At 64.5% G+C, this 24,716-nt stretch overlaps 4 protein-coding genes across 5 annotated transcripts; 1 reads left to right on the forward strand and 3 right to left on the reverse strand.

Moving 5' to 3' along the window:
• Positions 1-504: 504 nt before the first annotated feature.
• Positions 505-24,450, forward strand: GPKOW (G-patch domain and KOW motifs). Its single transcript, XM_071420542.1, is given in 15 exon segments — positions 505-663; positions 15,430-15,648; positions 16,003-16,152; positions 16,191-16,251; positions 16,253-16,271; positions 16,353-16,504; positions 16,966-17,069; positions 18,150-18,210; positions 18,213-18,314; positions 20,810-20,860; positions 20,862-20,917; positions 22,327-22,335; positions 22,484-22,504; positions 22,747-22,815; positions 23,983-24,450. Coding segments are annotated over 14 exon segments (1,302 nt in total). The 5' UTR covers positions 505-663; positions 15,430-15,445; the 3' UTR covers positions 24,227-24,450.
• Positions 1,755-6,468, reverse strand: PLP2 (proteolipid protein 2). The gene is given in 6 exon segments (XM_071420538.1): positions 1,755-2,173; positions 2,592-2,679; positions 3,041-3,136; positions 3,434-3,556; positions 3,558-3,587; positions 6,366-6,468. Coding segments are annotated over 6 exon segments (444 nt in total). The 5' UTR covers positions 6,453-6,468; the 3' UTR covers positions 1,755-2,153.
• Positions 7,322-11,143, reverse strand: MAGIX (MAGI family member, X-linked). Of its 2 annotated transcripts, XM_071420541.1 has the most exons (4): positions 10,824-11,133; positions 9,851-9,983; positions 8,505-8,625; positions 7,322-7,704 (listed from the first exon to the last, which is right to left on the reverse strand). In XM_071420541.1, the coding sequence occupies exons 1-4, from the start codon at positions 10,841-10,843 to the stop codon at positions 7,601-7,603; spliced, it is 378 nt and encodes a 125-aa protein (XP_071276642.1). In that variant the 5' UTR covers positions 10,844-11,133; the 3' UTR covers positions 7,322-7,600. The 2 variants fall into 2 exon arrangements, with proteins under 2 accessions (XP_071276642.1, XP_071276641.1); XM_071420540.1 differs by lacking the exon at positions 7,322-7,704 and having other exon boundaries at positions 8,115-8,625; positions 10,824-11,143.
• Positions 10,877-14,607, reverse strand: LOC139586878 (uncharacterized). Its single transcript, XM_071420545.1, has 5 exons — positions 14,544-14,607; positions 14,155-14,431; positions 13,126-13,298; positions 11,170-11,675; positions 10,877-10,888 (listed from the first exon to the last, which is right to left on the reverse strand). Exons 1-5 carry the CDS (start codon positions 14,605-14,607, stop codon positions 10,877-10,879), a joined length of 1,032 nt encoding a protein of 343 aa, XP_071276646.1.
• Positions 24,451-24,716: the final 266 nt, after the last annotated feature.

Below are 24,716 nucleotides of genomic sequence, written 5' to 3' on the forward strand. Positions count from 1 at the left end.
CCATAAAACGGGGACACCTAAAAACGGAGACACATAAACGGGGATACCCCATTAACAGGGACATTCCAAAAACGGGACACCCCATAAAAGGGGGAATCCACAAACGGGGACACCACAAAGCGGGGCACCCCCAGCCCCAGCCGGGGTTATAACACCCCCTACCCGTAGCGCTGTAATCTCTACACATTTCGTTATTTGTGCGCCCTGTTATTTATTTATAGGTTCTGCCGTTTATTTGTTGCCTATACCCTAAAAACACCGCTGTTTAGATGGGGTGGGGGGCACACAAAAACGGGGGAATCGAGGAAGATCCTGTGGCTCCCACACCCACGGGTTATGGAGAGTGCCCAGGGCTGCTCACACCCCTACAAACCCCTCAAATCCCATTGATTTAAGTCGCGGTAATTTGAAATTAAATCCTACATTCACCACAAACCCTCACTGAGCCACTGCGCATGCGCAGCCCCGGCGTCACCGCCCCCTGGCGCAACGGCCGCGCACGCGCGGCCCCGCCCACCCCGGCGCGCGCCGCTCCCCCTCCCCCTCACAACCTCCCCCCCCCGCCGCCCCGCCGGCCCCTCCCGCCCGCCGCCGTACCGGAACGCACCGGGGAAGGACCGGGAGCAGCTGCGGGAGGAAAGAGGAACGGACGCGGCGGGAGCGGTGAGGGCGGAGCGGCGGCGGCGGCTGAGGCGGGCGGCGGGCGTGGGGCGCGTGCGCGCGGCGGGAAGCGTGAGGGGAGGGCGGGCGGGGATGGGGGGGGAGCTCCTTTTGGTACTGCGCATGCGCGGGGCGGGGCGCGAGTTGTGCGGGGGTTTCCCGCCTTTTTCTGTGAGGGGAGCGGGGAGTTTCCTGCTCCTCTGAAGCTCTGCGGGATCTGTGAGGGGTGCAGGGGGTTCCTCCCTTTTCTGTGAGGGGAGCGGGGAGTTTCCTGCCCCTCTGAAGCTGTGCGGAGCCGTGAGGGGTGCAGGGTGTTCCTCCCTCTTTCCGTGAGGGGGGCGAGGGTGTTCCTCCCTTTTTCCATGAGGGCTGGAGGGGCTTCCTCTGTTTTACTGTGAGGGGTGGAGGGGTTTTCCTCCCTCTTTCCGTGAGGGCTGGACGAGGTTCCTCCATTTTACCGTGAGGGGAGGGGGAGTTTCCCGCCCTTTTCCGTGAGGGGTGGAGAGGGTTCATCTCTCTTTCCATGAGGGGTGGAGGGGTTTCCTCCCTTTTTTCTCTGAGGGATGGAGGACTTTCCTCCCTTTTTCTGTGAGAGCTGGAAGGGTTTTCTCCCTTTTTCCATTTAGGGGTGATTTCCTCCTTTTCCGTGAGCGGATAGGGAGTTTCCCGCCTTTTCCATGATGGGTGGAAGGGTTTCCTCCCTTTTTCCGTGAGGGGAGGGGGAGTTTCCCCGCCCTTTTCCATGAGGGATTGAGGGGTTTCTTCCCTTTTTCCGTGAGGGATGGAGGACTTTCTTCCCTTTTTCCATGAGGGATGGAGGACTTTCTCCCTCTTTCCGTGAGGGGAAGTTTCTCACCCTTTTTCCCTGAGGGAGAGGAGGGAAGGGTTTTCCTTCCTTTTTCCTGGGCCAAGGAGGATCTCCAGCCCTTTTTCCATGAGGGGAGAGGATTCTCTCACCAGGAGGGACCATATGGGAAGGTTTGGGGCGAGCTGTGGTCTGTGGGGTTTGGGGTCCATGATGGGAGGAGCCCCCTCAGGATCTATAGACACCCCCACAGGCTGTTACCATGACAGACACAGACCGGAACCGGTAATGCAGTAATAAAACCCCTTTATTTCCCAATATATTGCCCCCATAAGCCTCCTGCAGGCTGGGGGAGTGGGGGGGGGGGGGGGGGGGGGGGGGCGGGAGGCGGGGGGGGAACACCCCAAAAAACTAACGGAGGCACCCCAGAAACTGAGGCGGGCACCCCAAAACCCATGAAGGGCAAGGGCACCTTTAAACCTGAGGGGGTGTCCCCAGGGGGAAACTGAGGCACGGGCGGTTCAAGGCACTTGCAAAGGCATTTGAGGGAGGGGCAACCCCTGAGGGACCCCCTGCCCCCCTACCTGGGGGGACCCAGGCGTCGGGACCCCCTCAATAATTTAAGGCTGGGGGGTCCCCCTGTGCGGGGCGAGGTTTGGGGAGGGCTCCGTTGGGGTTCTTGGCTTGTTCAGGCACCCTCTGGGGACTCTGGAGGGGGACAAAATGGGGATTGGTTACACCCCCAGGGACCCCCAAACCCTCTGGGGATCCCCGGGATCCCCAGCCCGGGGTCTCCCCCCAGTACCCTCCACAGGGCAGCAATGCCCTCCCAGTGTTTCCAGTTCAGCAATGCCCTCCCAGTGTTTCCAGTTCTCCCCTGTATGTTCCCCCCAGTTCCACCAGTAGCGCCACCCTCCCTTTCCCAGTTCTCCCAGTTCTCCCCACTCCCAGTGCTCCCAGCTCTCCACTGTAGGTCCCTCCCAGTGCTCCCAGTACCCCCCCCCCAGGGCAGCAGCCCCCTCCCAGTGCTCCCAGTACCCCCCCCCAGGGCAGCAGCCCCCTCCCAGTGCTCCCAGTACCCCCCCCCCCAGGGCAGCAGCCCCTTCCCAGTGCTCCCAGTACGCACCAGTGGGGGCGGCGGTGTGGCCCTGCCGTAGGGGGAAGGTGATGTAGGCGTCATATCCCAGCAGGATCCCAGCCAGGAGCCCGAACACCTGGGGGTACAGGGGATCAGAGACACCCAAACTTCCCCTGTGTCCCCCCAAAACCCCTGCAGCCGCCAACCAACCCCCTCCCTACACCCTGGCCAGGAGCCCAGAGACTGGGGGGGGTCAGAGACCCCCAAACCCCCCTCACCCCTCAAGACTGGGGGGATCAGAGACCCCCAAACCCCTCCTTGGCACCTCCCAAGCCCCCCCTGCACCCACAAACCCCCCTCAGCCAGGAGCCCAAACACTCTGGGGGTCAGAGACCCCTCAAACCCCCCCTGTACCCCCTCAACCCCCTGGTCAGGAGCCCCAACACCCGAGGGGGGGGTCAGAGCCCCCCCCAAGCCCCCCAAATTCCCCCCCTCACCCCTCCCGCGATGCCGGCCCCGTCACGGTGGCTGACGATGACGATGAGGGAGATGATGAGGAAGAGCACGGCCCCGATGACGCAGCGTGTGAAGTCCTGGGGGGCAAACATGGGATCCCTCAGAGACCCCCAAACCTTCTGGGGACCCCCCCACCTCCAGGGGTTCCCCCCAGGGACTCCCAGACTCTCTGGGGACCCCCAATCCCCAGGGACACTGCCCCACTCAGCCACTGCAGGAACACCCAACCCTCCCCACAGCCCCCAGTGCTCTCCAAACCCCTCCCCAGCTCCCCCCCAGAGTCCCCCAAACCCCTCCCCAGCCCCCCCGAACCCCTCCCCAGCCCCCCCAAACCCCTGTAATTCCCCCCCAAACCCCCATTCCCCGGCACTCACGCTCCAGCCCCAGTGCAGCAGCTGCATGCGCTGCGGCAGGCGGCAGCTCCAGGCCAGCAGCACCAGCGCAGCCAACACCAGCTCCACCACTGCCAGCCCCACGTAACCCGTGCGGGACGCCCCCGAAACACACCAGGGTCAGCAGGCACAGCACCTGGGGACAGGGATGGATGGGATCTATAGGGGATCGCCCCACAGGCACAGCACCTGGGGACAGGGACAGATGGGATCTATAGGGGATCCCCCCACAGGCACAGCACCTGGGGACAGGGATGGATGGGATCTATAGGGGATCCCCCCACAGGCACAGCACCTGGGGACAGGGACGGATGGGATCTATAGGGGATCCCCCCACAGGCACAGCACCTGGGGACAGGGACGGATGGGATCTATAGGGGATCCCCCCACAGGCACAGCACCTGGGGACAGGGACGGATGGGATCTATAGGGGATCCCCCCACAGGCACAGCACCTGGGGACAGGCACGTATGGGATCTATAGGGGATCCCCCCACAGAGACATGTACCCCATTGTACAGGCACAGCACCTGGGGACAGGGACGGATGGGATCTATAGGGGATCCCCCCACAGGCACAGCACCTGGGGACAGGGATGGATGGGATCTATAGGGGATCCCCCCACAGGCACAGCACCTGGGGACAGGCACGGATGGGATCTATAGGGGATCCCCCCACAGGCACAGCACCTGGGGACAGGCACGGATGGGATCTATAGGGGATCCCCCCACAGGCACAGCACCTGGGGACAGGGACGGATGGGATCTATAGGGGATCCCCCCACAGGCACAGCACCTGGGGACAGGGACGGATGGGATCTATAGGGGATCCCCCCACAGGCACAGCACCTGGGGACAGGCACGTATGGGATCTATAGGGGATCCCCCCACAGAGACATGTACCCCATTGTACAGGCACAGCACCTGGGGACAGGGACGGATGGGATCTATAGGGGATCCCCCCACAGGCACAGCACCTGGGGACAGGGATGGATGGGATCTATAGGGGATCCCCCCACAGGCACAGCACCTGGGGACAGGCACGGATGGGATCTATAGGGGATCCCCCCACAGCCACAGCACCTGTGGGACAGGCACGTATGGGATCTATAGGGGATCCCCCCACAGAGATGTGAACCCCGTTGTACAGGCACAGCACCTGTGGGACCGGGATGTATGGGATCTATAGGGGATCCCCCCACACCACAGACACGTGTACCCCATTGTACAGGCACAGCACCTGGGGACAGGGATGGATGGGATCTATAGGGGATCCCCCCACAGCCACCTGTACCCCATTGTGCAGGCACAGCCCTTATGGGATCTGTGCTGTGTGCCCTATAGGCCTCTGTGATCTCCACCCAGGCTCCCTAAAGGAACATAAAGGGTCAGTAGGGACTCTCTGGTGCATGCAGAGACCCCTATAGCGCTGCCTACAGACCCCATGGATGACTGCCAGGGGAATGCCTATAGCGGCCCCTATGGGGATCCTGAGCCTTATCCTATAGGGCCCGACAGGTTTTGGGGTGTCGCTTAAAGACTCTTGAGAGCACTTCCTTGATTCTGCTGTGGGGCCACCTATAGATGTCCCATAGCGCCCTCAATGGCTGCTGTGGGGTCACCTATAGACACCCTCTCCCCAATAGCGCCCCCAATAGGCCACTGTGGGGTCACCTATAGATCGCCCACAAAGTGCCCCCAATAGGCCACTGAAGTCACCTATAGACATCCCCTCCCCCCCACAGCGCCCCAAATAGGCCACTGTAAGGTCACCTATAGGACACTCCTTGCCCCCATAGCGCCCCCAATAGGCTGCTATGGGATCCCCTGTCGGACCCCCCTGTCCCCCCATAGCGCCCCCTGTGGGCCCTCCCCGTTTCCCCGTGGGTCCCCAGCCCCGCGTGGGCGTCGGGACAAGGGCGCCGCTGTGGGAGCGCCGGGGCGGGGCCGTCTCCAGGCAACGGTCACCATGGCAACGGCACAACAACGCCCCCCCACACACACCCACCCTTCAAGGGGCGATGGCGTGGGTGGGGCCCGCCGGGCTGGGGGCTCTTAAAGGGGCAGAGGTCGGAGTGCCTTAAAGGGGCCGCTCCCGGCCGTGACGCGGCGAGCGCCACCCGGGCTGGCGCAATAACGGCTGGCACGGCGGGCCGGGCACCGCCCGAACCCCGCTTGTCCCGGGCGCTGCCCAGACATCCGGGCTCCCCTCCCGCCTTCCCAGCCAGGGCCCCCGGCCCCGCCCTTCTCACCTTCCCTGCCCCGCCCCACCCCCTCTCCTAAGGGCGGTGCCCCTCCACGCGCCCGAAACGGCACCGGGAGTGGCGGGGAGAGCGGGTGCCTGCGGGGTCCCGCGGCACAGGGACACTGCGGGGCTGTCACCCACCCCCGGACACCCGACTCCCGCACTGCACGTGGCGGCCCCAGCGCTCCGGGAGCGCTCCGGGAGCCGGGCATCCCCCGAGGGGAGCCGGGGTCCCGCTGACCCCCGAATGGGGACGCAGGTGTCGCGGGACCCCCGATCCCTTCCAAAGCAGGGACCCGCTCAAAACCGCGATCCGCCATCCCGCTCCTCCGCCCCTGCACAGAAACGGGGACCCACGTGTCGGGGTGTCCCGGGGCCCCCCAAAATGGGGATCCAGGTATCCCCCCCGCCAAAAACGGTGATCCCAGACATCCTGCCCCGCCCCAAACCGGGACTCACGGATCCCCCTGCCCCCCCGGATGAGCGCCCAGGCGTGTCCCCCCACCACAAAAGAACCGGGCAGCGAGTCACCGTGCCCCTCGGACAGGGACCGGGGCATGCCGCTCCACCCCCGCCCCCAGCAGGACCCAGACGTGTCCCGGTGTGTCCCGCCCGCCCCCCGGGTGCCCACTCCGCTGGATCCCCCACCCCCGGTGCCCCCCGTGTCTCACGATCTCGCCGATGAGCACCAGCCCCTTCCGGGTGCGGCTGAAGGCGACGCAGGTGGCGGGGCAGCTCTGGGTCCCGCTGGACTCCATGGCGGGACCGGGCGGCACCGAGCGGGCGGTGGCGGCGGGACGGGGGGGGGCAGGGGGCGGGGGGGCCCCCAGGGAGCTGGCACGGGGCGGGGCCTGGCGGCGCGCGCCGGCACGCCATTGGCTGGCGGGGGTGCGGGTGGGCGGGGCTTGGCGGCGGGGGAAACCCCTATTAGGGATGAACGTGGAGGGAGCCCCGGGGGCGGGGCCTCGGGCCTGCGTGCGCCGTCACGTGACTGGGCGGGGCGGGGGAAGCCCCGGCTGGGGGTCCCGGGGGGGCGGGGCTTGGAGCGCGGAACCCCCTGCGATGATTGGGTCGGGGGTCCTGAGGGGCGGGGCCTGAGCGCGGAACCCCCTGCGATGATTGGGTCGGGGGTCCTGGGGGGCGGGGCCTGCAGCGCGGAATCCCCTGCGATGATTGGGTCGGGGGTCCTGGGGGGCGCGGCTTGGAGCGCGGAACCCCCTGCGATGATTGGGTCGGGGGTCCTGAGGGGAGGGGTTGAGGGGCGGGGCTTAGAGCGGGGAAGCCCCTGCGCGTGGCGGTGGGCGGGGCTTGACGCGGGTGGCGGGAAGGGGACCCCGAGGGGCGGGGCTTGGGGGGGGCAGGGCCGGGGGGGACCCCCGCATTGAGGGGCGTTGGGGGTCTCTGAGGGGATTTGGGAGCCCTGCGAGAGCCTCTGGGGGGTTCCTGGGGAGGGTCTGGGGGGATCCAGAGGGTCCTGGGGCGGGCTGTGCCCCTCTGGGGGTCCCCAGCGCCGTTTGGGGGTCCCCAGGGCCGTTTCCCGGGGCCGCTCTCGATTTTGGGGTGACTCAGCGGATGTGGGCAGCGCCCCGCCCGCCGGATTGCGGATGGGAAGGAATAGGGGGGGGCCTTGTGGGAAACGGGAGCTACCGGGGCGTCCCCACCTTTATTGAGCACCCCCGAAATGGGGAGGGGGTCAACACCTCCGTGCGACCCCCGGACGCGGGGGAAGGGGGGGGGGGGGACATTGCATAGCTCGAAGGGCGGCCCCACCCAAACGAGGGGCACCAGAATGACCCCCCCGCGCTGGGGGGGCCCCCCCAAAGCACCAAAAAATGGGGTGCGGGGGGGGGGGAGGAGGAGAGCGAACCTCGCTGCGCCGTCACCTTCCGTGTGCGGGGGGGGGGGGTCAGGGGTGCAGCCCCCCCACGAGGCAGAAGCAGGGCTCCCCCCGCGGGGAGCTGCCCACGCACAGCCGCAGCACCCCCCGCGCCGGCGGGGCTGGGGGCGACCCTGGGGGCACAGAGAGGGAGGGAGGGAGGGAGGGGGCGTCACTGCCGAGGGGGCGGGACAGGGACCCCCCCCACACACCCGCAACCCCAGCCTGGGAAGGGTTTGGGGACTCTGGGCTGTACCACTGTTCTGGAGGGGGGGGCGCTGGGGTGTGTCCTGAGTGTGGGGGGACAATGGGCTGTACCACCCGATAGGTGGGGGGGGGGGGGGGGTCAATGGGGTGTCTCACTGACATTTGGGCGTTCTGGGCTGTACCATTGTTCTGGAGGGGGGGGGCGCTGCGGTGTCTCACTGAATTTGGGGGTCGGGGCTGTACCACTCTGCCGGTGGGGGGGGGGGGGGGTTAATGGGGTGTGTTACTGAGTATGGGGGGCCGGGGCTGTACCACTGTTTTGCTGGGGGGGGGTCAATGGGGTGTCTTACTGAGTTTGGGGGTCAGTGGGCTGTACCACTGATTTGAGGGGGCCATGGAGTCCACTGCTGTGTTTTGGGGGGCAGTGGGCTGTACCACCTGACTGGGGGGGTACTGGGATATAGCAGTATCTTTTGGGGGGGGTGGGATGTACCCTCCGATTGAGGGGGGGCACTGAAATACATGGCTGTGTTTTGGGGGTCCCTGGGTTGTACCACCTGACTGGGGGGGGACTGGGATACACACTGCTGTGATTTGGGGGGGGGTCTCTGGGGTGTCCCTTATTTCCATTCCCACCCTGTCCCGGTGACTCTGGGGGTCACACCCTGTCCCCACAGAACGGGGGGGGTCCCGCGGGGATTTTGGGGGTTCGGGGCGGGGGTCTCACCGTGGGGGCGGCGCAGCAGCAGGCGCAGGCGGCTGCCCCCCCCCCGGATCCGGGCCAGGGCCTGCGCGTGGCTCATGCCGGCCGTGGGGGCCCCGTTGATGGCCAGGAGCTCATCACTGACCTGCCCCCCCCACCGGGGACCCCCAAATGTGACAGACCCCCCCCAACACCCACAGCCCACCCTGACACCCACAGACCTCCCTGACACCCACAGCCCACCCTGACACCCACAGACCTCCCTGACACCCACAGACCCCCCCTGACACCCACAGCGCCCCCGACACCCACAGCCCCCCCTGACACCCACAGACCCCCCCCTGACACCCACAGCCCACCCAGAGACCCCCCGAGACCCCCAGTTCCCTCAGGCCCCCCACAGCTCCAGACAGAATCCCCCCAAGAGCTCACTGCCCACCCCAGCCCCATAGAGCCCCCCACCCCATGGAGCCCCCCCAGCCCATAGAGCCCCTGGCCCCATAGAGCACCCCTGGCCCCATAGAAACCCCCACCCCATAGAGCAACCCCTGCCCCATAGAAGCCCCAGCCTCATAGAGCCCCCTGCCCATAGAGCTCCCCAAGCCCACAGAGCCCCCCCACCCCACAGAAGCCGCCAGCCCCATAGAGCTCCCCCAGCCCCACTGAGCCCCTCCAACCCCCCAGAGACCCCCAGCCCCATAGAAACCCACACCCCATAGAGCCCCCAGCCCCATACAGCCCCTCCAGCCCCCCAGAGGCCCTCCAGCCCCATAGAGCCCCCCCAGCCCCACAGAGCCCCCTGCCCCCATAGAAACCCCCCAGCCCCATAGAGCCTGCCCATAGAAACCCCGGGCCCATAGAGATCCATGGAAATCCCCACTCCATAGAGCCCCCCCTGCCCCATAGAACCCCCCCCAGCCCTAGAGAGCCTGCCCAGCCCCATAGAGCTCCCCCACCCCATAGAGCCCCTCAGCCCCACAGAGCTCCCCAGCCCCACAGATCCCCCAGCCCATAGAAACCCCCAGCCCCACAGAGCCCCCCCAGCCCCACAGAGCTCCCCCAGCCCCCCAGAGCCCCCCCAGCCCCATAGAAACCCCCACCCCACAGATCCCCCAGCCCCACAGATCCCCCCCAGCCCCATAGAAACCCCCAGCCCCACAGATCCCCCATCCCCACATATCCCCAGCCCCACAGAGCCCCCCCAGCCCCACAGATCCCCCGGACCCCCAGAGCTCCCCCAGCCCCACAGATCCCCCAGCCCACAGAGCCCCCCCAGCCCACAGAGCCCCCCAGCCCCACAGATCCCCCCCAGCCCAGAGCCCCCCCAGCCCCACAGATCCCCCAGCCCCACAGAGCCCCCATTCCCGTACCTGGATGCAGCCGCAGCGCTGGGCCGGGCCCCCCTCGCGCAGCCCCCGCACGAAAACCCCGGCGGGGCCCCCCGGAGGCTGAACCGAACCCGCCCGGGCCCCGCGGCAGCTCCACAGCGAATGGGGGCGAGTGCTGGGGATTGCACACCAGTGTGAACCAGTATGAACCAGTATGAACCAGTATAAACCAGTATGAACCAGTATGAACCAGTTACACACCCATGCATACCTGTATACACCAGTTATACACCAGTATAACCCCAAACCCGCCCCGCGGCAGCTCCACTGAGAATGGGGGCGAGTGCTGGGGATTGCACACCAGTGTGAACCAGTATAAACCAGTATACACCAGTTACAGACCAGTTACACTCCAGTTATACCACTTACACACCAGTATAGACCAGTAATACCAGTTATACACCAGTATATACCAGTTATACACCAGTTACACACCAGTATACACCAGTTATATACCAGTTACACACCAGTTACACACCAGTATGCACCAGTTACACACCAGTATGCACCAGTATACACCGGTTACACACCAGTTACACACCAGTATGCACAGTTACACACCAGTTACACACCAGTATACACCAGTAGCACACCAGTATACACCAGTAGCACACTGGTATATACCAGTTACACACCAGTAACACACCAGTATGCACCTGTTACACACCAGTATCACCAGTGTACACCAGTTACACACCAGTTACACACCAGTGAATCCCCAGGGCCACAAGGTGGCTGCATCCCAGCCCTCCCCATTCCCTCCCAGTGCTCCCAGTATCCTCCCAGTGCTCCAGTATCCTCCCAGTTCCCTCCCAGTGCTCCCAGTATCCTCCCAGTTCCCTCCAGTGCTCCCCATTCCCTCCCAGTTCCCTCCCAGTCCCTCCTAGTGCTCCCAGTTCCCTCCCAGTTCCCTCCCAGTCCCTCCCAGTTCACTCCCAGTGCTCCCAGTCCGTACCTGTGCCCAGCCCAGTCCATGGCCCGGCCCCCCCCTGGCGCTGCTGGGGCTGCTCAGCTCTGGAGCTGTGAGAGAGGGGGGGACCAGTATGGACCAGTATGGCCCAGTATGGACCAGTACGGACCAGTATGGACCAGTATAGACCAGTATGGCCAGTATAGACCAGTATGGACCAGTATAGCCAGTATGGACCAGTGTGGACCAGTGTGGACCAGTATGGACCAGTATGACCAGTATGGCCAGTGTGGACCAGTGTGAACCAGTATGACCAGTATGGCCAGTATGGACCACTATGGCCAGTATGGACCAGTATGGCCAGTATGGACTGGTATAGACCAGTATGGACCAGTATGGGCCAGTATGAGCAGTATGGACCAGTATTACCAGTATGGACCAGTATGGGCCAGTATGAGCAGTATGGACCAGTATGGACCAGTATGGACCAGTATGGCCTCCCAGTATGACCAGTATGACCAGTATAGCCTCCCAGTGCTCCCAGTATGACCAGTATAGCCTCCCAATATAGCCTCCCAGTGCTCCCAGTATGACCAGTATAGCCTCCCAATATAGCCACCCAGTGCTCCCAGTATGACCAGTATAGCCTCCCAGTGCTCCCAGTATGACCAGTATAGCCTCCCAGTATAGCCACCAGTGCTCCCAGTATGACCAGTATAGCCTCCCAGTATAGCCACCAGTGCTCCCAGTATGACCAGTATGGCCCTCCAGTGCCCTCCCAGTCCCTCCCAGTCCGTCCCAGTGCTCCCAGTGTCCCCAGTACCGTGGGCAGCAGGTCCCGGGGCTCAGGCCCCACGAAGCTGGTGGCAGCCACGGGCTCAGGGGGGGCCCCAGGGCCTGCGGGTGGGGAGGGGACACTGCACCGGTGCCACCAGTGCCCTCCCAGTGCCCTCCCAGTGCCACCAGTGCCCTCCCAGTGCCCTCCCAGTGCCCCCCAGTGCCCTCCCAGTGCCACCAGTGCCCTCCCAGTGCCACCAGCGCCACCAGTGCCCTCCCAGTGCCACCAGTGCCCTCCCAGTGCCCTCCCAGTGCCCCCCCAGTGCCCCCCCAGTGCCACCAGTGCCACCAGTGCCCTCCCAGTGCCACCAGTGCCACCGGCGCCCTCCCAGTGCCACCAGTGCCCTCCCAGTGCCACCGGTGCCACCAGTGCCCTCCCAGTGCCCTCCCAGTACCACCAGTGCCCTCCCAGTGCTCCCAGTGCCACCAGTGCCATCAGTGCCCTCCAGTGCCACCAGTGCCCTCCCAGTGCCACCAGTGCCCTCCCAGTGCCCTCCCAGTGCCACCAGTGCCCTCCCAGTGCCACCAGTGCCACACAGTGACCCTCCCAGTGCCACCAGTGCCCTCCCAGTGCCACCAGTGCCATCAGTGCCCTCCCAGTGCCACCAGTGCCCTCCCAGTGCCACCAGTGCCACCAGTGCCCTCCCAGTGCCACCAGTGCCCTCCCAGTACCCTCCCAGTGCCACCAGTGCCCTCCCAGTGCCCTCCCAGTACCCTCCCAGTGCCCTCCCAGTGCCCTCCCAGTACCCTCCCAGTGCCCTCCCAGTACCCTCCCAGTGCTCCCAGTGCCCTCCCAGTGCCCTCCCAGTGCCACCAGTGCCCCCCCAGTGCCACCAGTGCCCCCCCAGTGCTCCCAGTGTCCCCACTCTACCTCCCAGTCCTTCCCAGTATGCGTTAATCCCCCCCAGTCTCTCCCAGTCCCTTGAATCGTCCTCCCAGTGCCCACAATCCCCGTTCCAGTCCTTCCCAGTGCCCCCCAAATCCCCTCCTGTTCCTTCCCAGTGCCCCCCCAAATCCCCTCCTGTTCCTTCCCAGTGCCCCCAGTGCCCTCCAGTCCCCCCCAGTGCCCCCAGTTCCTCCCAGTGTCCCCAGTGCTCCCCCAGTCCCCCCAGTGCCCCCAGTCCCTCCCAGTGTCCCCAGTCCTTCCCAGTGCCCCCATGGCTTTCTCCCAGTTCCCCCCACTCCCCCCCAGTGCTCCCAGTTCCCCCAGTCCACCGAGGCTCCGCAGCAGCACCAGCAGCTCCCCCAGTCCATCCCAGTCCCCCCAGTCCCTCTCCCAGTCCCCCCAGTGCTGCCAGTTCCCCCCAGTCTGTTTCCCGGTCCCATTCCCAGTCCCTCCCAGTTCCCCCAGTTCGCACCGAGGCTCCGCAGCAGCACCAGCAGCTCCCCCCAGTCCCTCTCCCAGTCCCCCCAGTGTTCCCAGTTTCCCCCAGTCTGTTTCCCAGTTCCCCCAGTCCCATTCCCAGTCCCATTCCCATTCCCAGTCCCTCCCAGTATAACCAGTTCGCACCGAGGCTCCGCAGCAGCACCAGCAGCTCTCCCCTCTCCTCTCCCCTCTCCTCTCCCTCTCTCTCTGCCCCCGGGGCTCTCCCCAGGCCGGGGCGCGGCTGCGGCCGGGGGGCGGCGGGGGGGGGCGGCTGTAGCGGAGCACACAGGAGCCCCCCACAACCACCACCACACTGACTGTGAATGGAGACAGGGGTTAGGGACCCCCACCCACCCAGAGAGACCCCACCACCACCACCAACACTGACTGTGAATGGGGGGAGACAGGGGTTAGGGACCCCCACCCACCCAGAGAGACCCCCCACAACCACCACCACACTGACTGTGAATGGAGACAGGGGTTAGGGACCCCCACCCACCCAGAGAGACCCCCACAACCACCACCACACTGACTGTGAATGGGGGGAGACAGGGGTTAGAGACCCCCACCCACCCAGAGACCCCCCACAACCACCACCACCACACTGACTGTGAATGGAGACAGGGGTTAGGGACCCCCACCCACCCAGAGAGACCCCCACAACCACCACCACACTGACTGTGAATGGGGGGAGACAGGGGTTAGAGACCCCCACCCACCCAGAGAGACCCCCCACAACCACCACCACCACACTGACTGTGAATGGAGACAGGGGTTAGGGACCCCCACCCACCCAGAGAGACCCCCACCCACCCACAGAGACCCCCACCACCACACTGACTGTGAATGGGGGGGGAGACAGGGGTTAGGGACCCCCACCCACCCAGGGACTCCCACCCACCCATTCAGGGACCCCCCAGCACCACCACCACACTGACTGTGAATGGGGGGGGAGACAGGGGTTAGGGACCCCCACCCACCCAGTCACGGACCCCCACCCAGTCAGGGACTCCCACCGAGAGCCCCCCCCACACCACGACACTGGGAACGGGGGAGGGGTCACCGGTCAGGGACCCCCAGGGTTGGGGACCCCCCCCCCAAGGGACACGGGACCCCCGCGGGGGACACGGGGACCCCCCGAGATGGCCCCGGGCCGAGCCCCTCCCCCCTCACCGCTGGGCCCGGGCGGCGCCTCCGGGGGCGGCATCGGGGGAGGGGCCCCCCCGGGCTGGGGGGCGGCAGCGCCTGCGGGCAGCGGTGAGTGCGGTGAGGGACCGGGAACGGCCCGGGCACCGACCAGTGCGACCAGTGCTCCCAGTAACCGACCAGTGCTCCCAGTAACGGCCCGGTGACCTCCCAGTGACCGACCAGTGCGACCAGTGACCGACCAGTGCCCCCCCAGTGCCCCCCCAGTGCTCCCAGTAACCTCCCAGTGAACACCCAGTAACCTCTCAGTGACCTCCCAGTGCCCCCCCAGTGCTTCCAGTGCCCTTGCAGTGCCCTCCCAGTGCTCCCAGTGACCTCCTAGTAACTTCCCAGTGTTCCCAGTACCCTCCCAGTGCCGTTTGTATCTCCCCAGTTCCCTCCTGGTGCCCCCCCCAACTTCTCCACTTCGCTCCACATCATCCCAGTACGCCCCCAGTACTCCCAGTGCCCCTCTCAGTTCCCCCCAGTGTCCCCAGTTCCCCCCAGTTCCCCCAAGTGCTCCCAGTTCCCCCCACTGTCCTCAGTTCCCCCCAGTCCCTCCCAGTTCCCCCCAGTGCTCCCAGTTCCCCCCAGTGCTCCCAGTTCCCCCCAGTGCTCCCAGTGTCCCCAGTTTCTCCCAGTTCCCCCCAGTGTCCTCAGTTCCCCCCAGTCCCTCCCAGTTCCACCCAGTGCCCCCAGTTCCCCCCAGTGTCCTCAATTCTCCCCAGTTACCCTCAGTTTCTCCCAGTTCCCCCCAGCGCTCCCAGTTCCCCCCAGTGTCCCCAGTTCCCCCCAGTGTCCCCCAGTTCCCCCCGCTGTCCTCAGTTCCCCCCAGTCCTCCCAGTTCCCCCCAGTGCTCCCAGTTCCCCCAGTGTCCCCAGTTCCCCCCAGTGTCCCCAGTTCCTCCCAGTGTCCCCAGTTCCCCCCAGTGCTCCCAGTGCCCCCCGCCCCTCCCCCCGGTACCGCCGCGGGGTCGCCACGGCAACGCGCGCGAGGCCGGCGGGCGCGAGCGGTGGCGGGACGGGCTGAGCGACGGGCGGCTCCGCCAATCAGCGGCCGCAACGCGCGGGGAGGGCTGAGCGACGGGCGGCTCCGCCAATCAGCGGCCGCAACGCGCGGGGAGGGGGCGGGACATATTGCGGCGGCAGCACCGATAGGTGGGAGCTGCACCAATCAGCGGCCGCAAAACCCGCGTAGCGGAGACGCGCCGCAAAGGCTGCCGGGAGTTGTAGTCCGGCTCAAGCCCCGCTCTCTCTCCCACAGGGCCCCGCGGCGGAAGATGGCGGCGGGCGATGGCGCGGCCGACGGCACCCCGGGGCCGGGGCCGGGGCCGGGGCCGGGGCCGGTGTCCTTCGCCTTCAGCCGCCGGGCCGAGCGGCGGCGGCCCCTGCCCGCGGGACCGTGCGCGGAGCCCAGCGCCAGCGGTGACACCGAGAGCGACACCGACTTCCTGACGGCCGTGGAGGACCGAGAGCTGCTCAGGTAGGCGACGAGGGGCGGGGGCTTACAGACGGGCCACTCCCCCGCGCCGCTTTAGGGGGCGGGGTTTGGTCAGGGGAGGGGCTTCGCTGCCGGCTTGTGCCTGGAGGCTCCAGTGGGCGGGGCCTGGGGCAGGCGCGACATCGCAGGTGCTGTGGGAGGCGGGGCTTGACGGGTCCTGGTGGGGGCGGGGCTTCGTGTGTGTTCCTAATATGGTCAAAGGGGCGTGGCCTGGTGATGGAGTACGACTGCTGTGGGGGCGTGGCTTGTCGGGGCGGTTTCTGGCCGGGAACGCCCCTTTGTTTAAAGGCGGTGTGGTGTTTGTGGGCGTGGCTAACCCTCTGTCCCCGCCCCCAGCACGCGGCCGGCCCCGCCCCCCAAGAAGGAGCTGGTGATCCCCCTGATCCCGTCCCACCGCTGGAGGAACCCGGAACCCCCCCGTGCCGGCACAGACTCCGCCCCCAGAGCTGACCCCGCCCCCCGAACAGACCCCGCCCCCCAGCACTGATCCCGCCTCCCGCACAGACCCCGCCCCCAGCACAGACCCCGCCTCCCGCACAGACCCCGCCCCCAGCGCGGACCCCCCCCTCGGTGGAGGCTCAGGCGGGTGCAGGAGCTGCTCCAGGGTGAGTCGGCGGTCCCAGGGGGGCTGGGGGGGCCCGGCTGAGCCCCCTGAGCCCCCCTGACCCCCCCCCCTCGGCCCGCAGAGGCCCGGCAGAGCCAGGAGCAGCCCAATGGCGAGCACGGACCGCCCATGGCCATCCCCCTGCAGCCCCCGGAGCGGGAGCGGGACCGGGACAGGGACAGGGACCGGGACAGGGACAGGGACAGGGACACGGTCGGCACCGGGGCACAGCCGGTGAGACACCCCCAGGAGCCCCCAACACCACCTGGGACCCCCAAACACCCCCCGGGACCCCCACAGCCCTGGGACCCCCAAACATCCCACAGGACCACCAAACATCCCCCTGGGACCCCCAAACATCGCCTTGGGACCCCCAAACATCCCCCTGGGACCCCCAAACATCCCACAGGACCACCAAACATCCCCCTGGGACCCCCAAACATCGCCTTGGGACCCCCAAACATCCCCTTGGGACCCCCAAAGCCCTGGTTTCCCAAACAGCCATGGGACCCCCACAACCCTGGACCCCCAAACATACCCTGGGACCCCCCACAGCCCTGGGACTCCTGAGGGACACCCAAACAGCCCCTGACGGGACCCCCAGAGCCCTGGGACCCCCCAAACACCCCCTTGGGACTCCTGAACATCCTCCTGGGACCCCCAGCATCTCCCCCTGAGCCCCCTCTGTGTCTCAGACCCCCCAGGACTACGAAGCCGTGCCCGTGGGGCAGTTTGGGCTGGCCATGCTGAGGGGCATGGGCTGGAAACAGGGCCAGGGCATCGGCCGCACCTTCCCCAGGTGAGCCAGGGGGACCCAAAACCCCCAGGGGAATCAGGGGGACCCCAAAACCGCCAGGGGAGTCAGGGGGACCCCAAAACCCCAGGGGAGTCAGGGGTACCTCAAACCGGGAGGGCACCCCTGAACCCACAGCAGGGCACCCCCAAACCTGGGGCACCCCTGAGACCCCCAGGTGAGTCAGGGCACCCTTGAACCCCCAGGGGAGTCAGGGGGACCCCAAAACAGGGAGGGCACCCCTGAACCCCCAGTGGGGCACCCCAAACCAGGAGGGCACCCCTGAACCCACAGCAGGGCACCCCCAAACCTGGGGCATCCCTGAGACCCCCAGGTGAGTCACCGGGGACCCCAGAACTGGGGGGGACCCCTGAACCCCCCTGAGCCCCCAGCAGGGTACCCCTGGGCACCCCCAGAGCCAGGAGGGCATACCCCCCAAAACCCCAGCAGGGCACCCCCAAACTGGTGGGCACCCCTGAGCCCCCAGGTGAGTGAGTGTGGTACCCCAAAACCGAGGGGGCACCCCCTGAACCCCCAGAGCTGGGAGGGACTGGGGAGGGGACCCCTGAACCCCGCTGAGCCAGAAGTGATTGGGGGGGACCCCTGAACCCCCCGAGCTGGGAGGGACTGGTGGGGGGCACCCCTGACCCGGTTGGATTTTGGGGTCCCCTCACCCCCCCCTGGGTGATTTTGGGGTGCCCCGAGTTTCCCCAGGGTAAATTTTGGGGACCTCTTACCTCCCCTAGGTGGGTTTTGGGGTCCCCAATCCCTAGGGCTGGTTTTGGGGACCCCCCCCACCCCAGGGTGGATTTTGGGGTGCCCTCACCCTCCGGTGTATTTTGGGGTTCCCCCGGTGTATTCTGGGGTCCCCTCACCCCGTTTCCCCCCCCAGGTGTATTTTGGGGTCCCCTCACCCCCAGGGTGCATTTCGGGGTGCCCTCACCCTCCAGGGTGGATTTTGGGGTCTCCTCACCCATTTCCCCCCCCAGGTGTATTTTGGGGTCCCCCCAATATATTTTGGGGTCCCTGACCCCGTTCTCCCCCCGGTTTTGGGGTCCCCTCCCCCATTTTTTCCCCCTTTCCCAGGGTTGTGCCCCCCCTGGAGCAGCGGCCCCGCCCGCGGGGGGTTGGGGCTGGGGGCCGAGGCCGCCCCCCCCCGGGACCCCCAAACCCGGGGAGCCCCCGCAGGGCCCGGCCGTGGGCGACAGCGTGGGCATCGAGGCCGGGCCCCACCGCGGCCTGCGCGGCAAGGTGAGAGCGGCAGGGACCAGTATAGACCAGTATAGACCAGTATAGACCAGTATGGGCCAGGATAGAGCAGCACAGACCAGTATGGGCCAGTATAGACCAGTACTGGGTGGGCATCGAGGCCGGGCCCCACCGCGGCCTGCGCGGCAAGGTGAGAGCGGCAGGGACCAGTATAGACCAGTATAGACCAGTATAAACCAATATGGGCCAGTACAGACCAGTACTGGGTGGGCATCGAGGCTGGGCCCCACCGCGGCCTGCGCGGCAAGGTGAGAGCGGCAGGGACCAGTATAGACCAGTATAGACCAGTATGGACCAGTATAAACCAGTATAGACCAGTACAGACCAGTATAGACCAGTATAGACCAGTATGGGCCAGTATAGAGCAGCACAGACCAGTACTGGGGTGGGCATCGAGGCCAGGCCCCACCGCGGCCTGCGCGGCAAGGTGAGAGCAGCAGGGACCCAGTATAGACCAGTATAGAGCAGGACAGACCAGTATAGACCAGTATAGACCAGTATGAACCAGTATGGACTGGTATAAACCAGTATAGAGCAGCACAGACCAGTACTGGGTGGGCATCGAGGCCGGGCCCCACCGCGGCCTGCGCGGCAAGGTGAGAGCGGCAGGGACCAGTATAGACCAGTATAAACCAGTATGGGCCAGGATAGAGCAGGATAGAGCAGGACAGACCAGTATAAACCAGTATAGACCAGTATGGGCCAGTATGGGCCATAATAGAGCAGGACAGACCAGTATAAACCAGTATAGACCAGTATGGGCCAGTATGGGCCATAATAGAGCAGGACAGACCAGTACTGGGTGGGGATTGAGGCCGGGCCCCATCGCGGCCTGCGTGGCAAGGTGAGAGCTGCAGGGACCAGTATAGACCAGTATAGACCAGTATGGGCCAGTATAGAGCAGCACAGACCAGTACTGGGTGGGCATCGAGGCCGGGCCCCACCGCGGCCTGCGCGGCAAGGTGAGAGCGGCAGGGACCAGTATAGACCAGTATAGACTGGTACAGACCAGTATGGACTAGTGTGGACTAGTACAGACCCAGTATGGACCAGTATAAACCAGTACAGGTTGGTACAGACTAGTATGGATTGGTACAAACCATGGACCAGTATAGACCAGTATGGACCAGTACAGACCAGTATAGATCAGTACAGACCAGTATGGAACAGTATAGAACTGCATAGACCAGTATGGACCAATATAATCCAGTATAACCAGTACAGACCAGTACGAACTAGTATGGACCAGTATAGAGGAGTACAAACCAGTAAACACCAGTATGACCGAGCATAAACCAATGTAGACCAGCAAATACCAGTACAGACCAGTACAGACCAGTATAGATCAGTGCAGAGCACTGTAAAGCAGCGTAGACCCATACAGACCAGTACAGACCAGTATAAACCAGTATAGATCAGTGCAGTGTATTGTAAAGCAGCATAGACCCATACAGACCAGTACAGACCAGTATAAACCAGTATAGATCAGTGCAGAGCACTGTAAAGCAGCATAGACCCATACAGACCAGTACAGACCAGTACAGACCAGTACAAGTAGTGCAGACCAGTTCAGACCCATACAGACCAGTACAAACCAGTACAAGTAGTGCAGAGCAGTAAAAGCCAGTACAGACCAGTACAGACCAGTACAAGTAGTGCAGACCAGTAAAAGCCAGTACAGACCAGTACAGACCAGTACAAGTAGTGCAGACCAGTTCAGACCAATACAGACCAGTACAGACCCATACAGACCAGTACAAACCAGTATCGATCAGTGCAGACCAGTACAGACCAGTACAACCCAGTATAACCCATCCCAGCTGCGTGGGGAGGCACTGGGGGTGTTGGGGTGGGGGGCACTGGGTGTGCTGACACCTCCCAGTGCTCCCAGTATGGAACTGGGGGGAACTGGGGTGGTGCTGGGGGCGTACTGGGGGTGACTGGGGCAGGACTGGGGTGTGCTGGGGGTAACTGGGGGGCACTGGGAGGGGAGCTGGGGTTACTGGGAGGCACTGGGGGGGGAGCTGGGGTTACTGGGAGGCACTGGGATGGTAACTGGGGTTACTGGGAGGCACTGGGATGGTAACTGGGGTTACCGCGGAGGGGAACTGGGGTTACTGGAGTTTGAGGGTACGTAACTGGTGGGTAACTGGGGTTACTGGGAGGCACTGGGATGGTAACTGGGGTTACTGGGAGGTGACAGGAAAAGCTCTGGGTGTTACTGGGAGCTAAGTGGAAGCTAACTGGGCTGATTGGTCTCTAACTGGTGTAACTGGTCTCTAACTGGTCTCTAACTGGTCTCTAACTGGTGTGACTAGTCTCTAACTGGTGTAACTGGTCTCTAACTGGTCTCTAACTGGTCTCTAACTGGTGTGACTAGTCTCTAACTGGTGTAACTGGTCTCTAACTGGTCTCTAACTGGTCTGACTGGTCCCTAACTGGTCCCTAACTGGTGTAACTGGTCTGTCCTGTCCCAGGTGGAGGCGCTGGACCCCGAGACCGGGCGGGCGCTGGTGCGGCTGCAGCTGGGGGGGGCAGGTGGTGGCTGTGAGCCAGCACGGGCTGCGACCAGTGAGCGCTGGTGAGTGACCAGTATGGACCAGTAACACCAGTAACACCCCCAGTGACCCCCCCCCAGTAACCCCAGTGACCCCTGTGAGCCCAGTGAGCCGGCACGGGCTGCGACCAGTGAGCGCTGGTGAGTGACCAGTATGGACCAGTAACCCCTGGGACCCCCCCCAGTAACCCCTGTGAGCCCCCCAGTAACCCCAGTAACCCCTGTGAGCCCTGTGAGCCAGCACGGGCTGCGACCAGTGAGCGCTGGTGAGTGACCAGTATGGACCAGTAACCACTGGGACACCCCCAGTAACCCCCCCCAGTAACCCCCCCCCAGTAACCCCAGTAACCCCTGTGAGCCCTGTGAGCCAGCACGGGCTGCGACCAGTGAGCACTGGTGAGTGACCAGTATGGACCAGTAACCCCAGTAACACCCCCAGTGACCCCTGGGACCCCCCCCAGTAACCCCCCCCAGTAACCCCAGTAACCCCAGTAACCCCAGTGAGCCAGCACAGGCTGCGACCAGTGAGCACTGGTGAGTGACCAGTATGGACCAGTAACCCCAGTAACACCCCCAGTGACCCCTGGGACACCCCCCAGTAACCCCAATGACCCCCCCAGTCAGCACTGGTGAGTGACCAGTATGGACCAGTAACCACAGTGATCCCCCCCCGTAACCCCAGTGACCCCCAGTGACCCTGGGGACATCCCCCCAGTAACCTCCAGTGGGTACTGGTGAGTGTCCAGTATGGACCAGTAACACCAGTAACCCCAGTGCCCCTCAGTCAGCACTGGGAGTGTCCCAGTATGGACCAGTAACCCCTGGGACACCCCCAGTAACCCCCTGTGACCCCCCCCCCAGTCAGCACTGGTGAGTGTCCCAGTACGGACCAGTAACCCCTGGGACACCCCCAGTAACCCCTGTGAGCCCCCCCAGTCAGCAATGGGGAGTGTCCCAGTATGGACCAGTAACCTCCAGTAACGCCCAGTGTCTCCCAGTAACCCTCAGTGTTTCCCAGTAACCTCCCAGGGTGTCCCAGTGGCTCCCAGTGCCTCCCAGTAACACCTTGGAATACTCCAGTAGTAACCTCCCAGTGCTCCCAGTGACCTCCCAGTAACATCCCAGTGCTCCCCAGTGCCCTCCCAGTGCTCCCAGTGCCTTCCCAGTGCTCCCAGTGCTCCCAGTGACCTCCCAGTGCCCCCCCAGTGACCTCCCAGTGCTCCCAGTGACCTCCCAGTGCCCCCCCAGTGCTCCCAGTACCCTCCCAGTGCCGTTTGTATCTCCCCAGTTCCCCTCCTGGTGCCCCCCCAGCTTCTCCAGTTCCCTCCCAGTTTGCCCCACATCATCCCAGTACCCCCCAGTGCTCCCAGTCTCTCCCAGTCCCTCTCCCAGTTTGATCCCAGTCCCTCTCCCAGTCCCCCCCAGTCCCATTCCCAGTTCCTCCCAGTTCCCCCCATTCCCCCCCAGTTCCCCCCAGTCCCATTCCAGTCCCATTCCCAGTTCCCCCCAGTCCCATTCCCAGTCCCTCCCAGTCCCATTCCCAGTTCCCCCCAGTCACTCCCAGTCCCCCCGAGTCCCCCCCAGTTCCCCCCAGTCCCCCCCAGTCCCATTCCCAGTTCCCCCCCAGTATCTCCCAGTCCCTCCCAGTCCCCATTCCCAGTTCCCCCCAGTCTCTCCCAGTCCCCCCCAGTCCCATTCCCAGTTCCCCCCAGTCCCATTCCCAGTTCCCCCCAGTCCCCCCAGTCCCCTCCCAGTCCCATTCCCAGTTCCCCCAGTCCCATTCCCAGTCCCATTCCCAGTTCCCCCCAGTCACTCCCAGTTCCCGCAGGTGCCCCAGGCCGCCCCCCCCGGCAGGAGGGAGGGGGGGCAGGATGGGGACCCCCAGCGGGGGGGGGACAAGAGGAAGGAGCCCCCCGAGAGTGACAGGTGGGGGGGGGCACTTTGGGGGGGTCATTTTGGGGGGGCTCTGATTTGGGGGGGCTCTGGGAGGGTCATTTATGGGGGCCTTTTGGGGGGCTCTCATTTTGGGGGGTTCTAGGGGGGCTCTAATTTTGGGGGGCCTCATTTGGGGGGGCTTATTTTTGGGGGGCTTTGTAGGAGTTCATTTTGGGGGGGTTCAAGGGGGGGTTCAGAATTTGGGGGGCTTTGGGGGAAGGTCTCATTCTGGGGGGGGGGGGGCTCTCGATTTGGGGGTGTCCAGGGGGTGGTTCTGATTTTGGGGTGTTTGGGGGAGTTCATTTGGGGGGGGGCTCATTTTGGGGGGGTTCATTTGCGGGGGACTTCATTTTGGGGGCTCTCGATTTGGGGGGGGTTCGGGGGGTTCTGATTTTGGGGTGTTTCGGGCGGCGCTCTCATTTGGGGCAGTCAATTTTGGGGGCTCTGATTTTGGGAAGGTTTTGGGGTGGTTCATTTAGGGGGGGCTCTCATTTTGGGGGGGCTTTGGATTCCATTTGGGGGGGCTCATTTGTGGGGGGGTTCAAGGGGGGTTCTGATTTTGGGGTGTTTATGGGGGGCTCTCATTTGGGGCGGTCTTTCATTTTGGGGGGCTTTTGGGGGAGGTTCATTTAGGGGGGGCTCTCATTTTGGGGGCTCTCGATTTGGGGGTGTCTGGGGGATCCTGATTTTGGGGTGTTTGGGAGGGGCTCATTTCGGGTGGTCTCATTTTGAGGGGCTCTGATTTTGGGGGGCTTTTGGGGGAGGTTCATTTGGGGGGGGGCTCATTTGGGGGGGGGCTCTGATTTTGGGGGGTTTTTGGGGGGAGGTTCATTAGGGGGGGCTCATTTGGGGGGGGGTTTGGATTCCATTTGGGGTGGTCTCATTTTAGGGGACCCATTTGGGGGGGCTCTGGGGGGACTTATTTATTGGGGGGCTTTGTGGGAGCTCATTTTGGGGGGGTTCATTTAGGGGGGGGCTCTCATTTTGGGGGGGCTTTAACCCTTGAGGGCAGGGAGCCCTTTTGGGGTGTGGGGGGATCTGTGCCCCTTTTGGGGGGGTCTGGGGGTGCTCCGTGTCTGTGGGGGTGCTGAGTTTGGGGGTCCCTATCATTCTGGGGGGGGGTCCCAGCCTCCCCCAACGCCCCCCGTGCCCCCCCAGGAGCGCGAAGCAGCCCCGGAGCGCCCCCCACTGGCTGCGGCGGGACCTGCGGGTGCGCTGCGTGGACAGGGCCTTCCGGGGGGGGCTCTACTACAACTGCAAGGTGAGACCCCAAAAACGCCCCAAAACACCCCTAAACACCCCAAAACCACCCCAAAAACACCCCAAAAACACCCCTAAACACCACGGGACACCGAAACCCCCAGGGCCTTCCGGGGGGGGCTCTACTACAACTGCAAGGTGAGACCCCAAAACACCCCTAAACACCCCAAAAACACCCAAAATACCCCAAAAACACCCAAAAACACTGCTAAACACCCCAAAAACACCGCTAAACACCCCAAAAACACCCCAAAAACAGCCCTAAACACCAGGGCCTTCCGGGGGGGGCTCTACTACAACTGCAAGGTGAGACCCCAAAAACGCCCCAAAACACCCCTAAACCACCCAAAATACCCCCAAAACACCCCCAAAACACCCCTAAACACCCCAAACCCCCAGGGCCTTCCGGGGGGGGCTCTACTACAACTGCAAGGTGAGACCCCGAAACGCCCCCAAAACACCCCAAAAACACCCCTAAACACCCCGAAACACCCCAAAAACACCTCAGAACACCCCGAAACACCCTAAAAACACCCCTAAACACCCCTAAACACCCTAAAACATCTCAAAAACACCGCTAAACACCCCAAAAACACCCCAAACCCACAGGGCCTTCCGGGGGGGGCTCTACT

This window comes from Agelaius tricolor, unplaced genomic scaffold (genome assembly GCF_023055355.1).
Source record: "Agelaius tricolor isolate 1412-34295 unplaced genomic scaffold, bAgeTri1.0.p SCAF_148, whole genome shotgun sequence".
In the NCBI taxonomy this organism is placed as follows: domain Eukaryota; kingdom Metazoa; phylum Chordata; class Aves; order Passeriformes; family Icteridae; genus Agelaius; species Agelaius tricolor.